This window comes from Mya arenaria, chromosome 17 (assembly GCF_026914265.1).
Source record: "Mya arenaria isolate MELC-2E11 chromosome 17, ASM2691426v1".
In the NCBI taxonomy this organism is placed as follows: Eukaryota; Metazoa; Mollusca; class Bivalvia; order Myida; family Myidae; genus Mya; species Mya arenaria.
Window position 1 is genome coordinate 26,762,589 of NC_069138.1, and position 3,732 is coordinate 26,766,320.

Below are 3,732 nucleotides of genomic sequence, written 5' to 3' on the forward strand. Positions count from 1 at the left end.
CAATGAAAGACACGCAACAATAGGAGACACACAACAATGAGAGACACGCAACAACGAGAGACATTCAACAATGAGAGAAACACAACAATGAGAGACACGCAACAATGAGAGACACGCAACAATGAGAGACATTCAACAATGAGAGCCACACAACAACGAGAGACACGCAACAATGATAGACATACAACAACGACAGATAGACAACAACTAGAGACACACAACAATTAGAGATAGACAACAATGAGAGACACTCAATAACGGGAGACATATAACAACGAGACACAAAACGACGAAAGATATACAACGACGGCGGGCACGTACAAACGACGAGAGACACTAAACAATGAGAGACACGCAACAACGAGCGACACCCAACAACTAGTCGCATACAACTAAACCACAATGGCGAAAAACACAAAACGCGAGACAAAACGTCAAGAAAAAAACAAAGAAGGCATTTGTAACATGTTGGCTTACATTAACAAAAGATGCATCCGGGATTGTTCCTCGTTACAACAACACACCACACACAGAACCAAGTCTGTAATAATTTGTATGTCCCTGCACGACGAGAGACACGACGACGATAGGCATTACGACGAGAGACATAGTGGCGGAGACAATACGACGAGAGACACGACGACGAGAGGCAATACGACGAGAGACAAGTGGCGGAGACAATACGACGAGAGTCACGACGACGAGAGGCAATACGACGAGAGACAAGTGGCGGAGACAATACGACGAGAGTCACGACGACGAGAGACAATACGACAAGAGACAATACGACGAGAGACATGACGACGAGAGGGAATACGATGAGAGACATAGTGGCGGAGACAATACGACGAGAGACAATACGACGAGAGACAATACGACGAGAGACACGACGACGAGAGGCAATATGACGAGAGACAATACAACGAGAGACACGACGACGAGAGACACATCGGCGAGAGACACAACGACGAGAGACACATCGACGAGAGACACGGCGACGAGAAACACAACGACGAGAGACACAGCGACGAGAAACACAGCGACGAGAGACACAGCGACGAGAGACACAGCGACGAGAAACACAGCGACGAGAGACACAGCGACGAGAAACACAGCGACGAGAAACACAGCGACGAGAGACACAGCGACGAGAGACAATACGACGAGAGACAATACCACGAGAGACAATACCACGAGAGACAATACGACGTGAGACACAACGACGAGAAACAATACGACGAGAGACAATACGACGAGAGACACAGCGACGAGAGACACAGTTGCGGAGACACAAAGACGAGAAACACAACGACGAGATGCACAGCTGCGAGAGGCACATCGACGAGAGACACAGTGGCGGGAGACACATCGACGAGAGACACAGTGGTGAGAGACACATCGACGAGAGACACAGTGGCGGGAGATACATCGACGAGAGACACAGTGGCGGGAGTCACATCGACGAGAGACACAGTGGCAAGGGACACATCGACGAGAGACACAGTGGCGAGAGACACATCGACGAGAGACACAGTGGCGGAGACAATACGACGAGAGACACAACGACGAAAAATACAACGACGAGAGACACATCGACGAGAGACACAGTGGCGGAGACAATACGACGAGAAACACCGCGACGAGCGACTCAACGACGAGAAACATAACGACGAGAGACACATCGACGAGGGACACAGTGGCGGGAGACACATCGACGAGCGACACAGTGGCGGAGACACATCGACGAGAGACACATCGACTTAAACACACATTGGCGAGAAACAACGACAAGAAATTAGCAGAGTCAAAGGTCATCTCTGACTTATGCTCACCCATCTAAAAAGCTATATTTCAACAGCTAAAGTGACAGAAGCTTAATGCAAGAATGCAATACAAAAGGCCATTTTTATAAAACAAACTCCTAAAGGGGCAAATAAATGACACATGTTTAAATATGTTATACGGAATCAAAACATTGTGTTTTTGCGGCAATTTAAAATTTATCGCACTTAGGCCATCAGGTTTTCAACTCTCATGGCCGCACTTAAAATTTCGATCGTACAGTCCGAAGGATTACTTTACCATGTATTCGTATTAAGTTATAATCCAGTAATGCTCTGTAATCTGCTCAATGCCCCTTAAGGTAATCGAAATAGTGTGCAGTAACAATGTCTTGATTTATTTTATAAATCCTACCTTTGTCTACACTCTTAAAGGGGGGACCATACGTTTATCTCATTGATAAGAGTATAAATTATGTGTCCAAACCCTCGATCCAAACCCTTATTACACTTTTTATAAGGCCTAAAAAAAATATGTCCGTTTCGGGTAACCCGACCCTACCTATAAAATTGCGCCGACCCTAACTATTTTTTTCCGTTTCTGAGCAAAAAATATTCGTTAGCGAATAGAGAGTTACGAAGGGCGGATAAATGCAGATTTTAAACAGAATTATTGTTTATATGATAAAACAAAAAAAAAGTCAGGCAATGACAGTAATGTAGGAAAGACTGCCATGTGCAAGAAAACACTCTGAACTTACGACAGATTTTGAAAAAAAAAAATCCCTACCTACCCTACCTAGAAATTTTGGGAAGGTTACCCTAAACAAACAATTTAAAAAAATTTGGCCTAAGCATGAGAACAGAAAAATCGTCATCTGATGTCATACAAGGTTACATTGAGGACTAACAAAACCTTCTCGTTGGCTTAGACCTAGCAGTGCATGATCTGATTAATTGGTATTCTTTATTTTAATCCGCATTAGACCATTAAGCCGATATAATCCGCGCATAGCCCGGTTGCCGTTTAAATTGTTAATGGCAGCAAAACTAAATAAAAGGTATCTTAGTGTTGGCGCGAATATCTCCATATTGTTCAACGCGCATGCGCGAACGGCTGAGTAACCCAATTAATAATGTATTTAATCAGGATTCACCCTGCGATCAATTGGCGGAGCCAAGAGTGAATACACTAATGAGTGTATGAGCTGTATATTTTTAATGACATTTTACAATATTGTGACATTTTTAACACGACAGCCATACCAAGTCACTGAAATAAAGCGTTAAAAATGTTTAAACCCTCTTCTACACGTACTCATTAATTACTAGAAGGTAATCATTGATTCGCATGTGTTTAAAATAGTTAGTGGTCAATATATTCTTTTGTACAATTAGAAGGCAGTATTTTCTCAGTAAGTTTCCCAATACATTTATTTCATTAAATCAGCAGTCAGCCCCATTTCATTTAAATCGAGTGAAGCGATAAATACTAACATTGGCTGGCTCATTTAGTAGTTTACACAGTAAAATGTAGACCACTAAAAGTATCAAAGATTTTTAGATTGTACTTACACAAAATACATGGTTAGGCGACTGTCTCGTAACAAACATTTTGTTTATGTAAGTACATACTAACAACTTTTAACCATTACTTTGAACGGTGTTCTTTTATAACACAGTCTATGGGACTAACTAACAGCAAAACTTACAAAAATATAACACTATTTTATATACATAAACGCAAGATAGATACAGATTACCAGATCATCCGAAGAAAATGTTATGGTTAAACATACCATTTAGAAATTATTATTTCATTTTCAATATTTGAACATAATATTACATGTTATACACATATATGTGATTTAGGGCCGTCCACCGTGCAAAAGTGGATGGGGAAGGTAAAAATTTAAAACGTTTCAAAAGGTCATGGTTTATTTAGTTTCAA

At 41.7% G+C, this 3,732-nt stretch overlaps 1 protein-coding gene across 1 annotated transcript; it reads left to right on the plus strand.

Annotated features, from left to right (window-relative positions):
• Positions 1 to 488: 488 nt before the first annotated feature.
• LOC128223323 (pre-mRNA-splicing factor 38B-like) lies at positions 489 to 1,764 on the plus strand. The gene is made up of 2 exons (XM_052932600.1): positions 489 to 539; positions 853 to 1,764. Exons 1-2 carry the CDS (start codon positions 489 to 491, stop codon positions 1,762 to 1,764), a joined length of 963 nt encoding a protein of 320 aa, XP_052788560.1.
• Positions 1,765 to 3,732: the final 1,968 nt, after the last annotated feature.

Bases quoted from the DNA above. Each gene is read 5' to 3' on its own strand.
- LOC128223323 (XM_052932600.1), top strand. From the start codon at position 489: ATGCATCCGGGATTGTTCCTCGTTACAACAACACACCACACACAGAAC. The intron at 540-852 runs GTCTGTAATAAT...CAATACGACGAG, and splicing joins CACACCACACACAGAACCAA to AGACAATACGACGAGAGACA.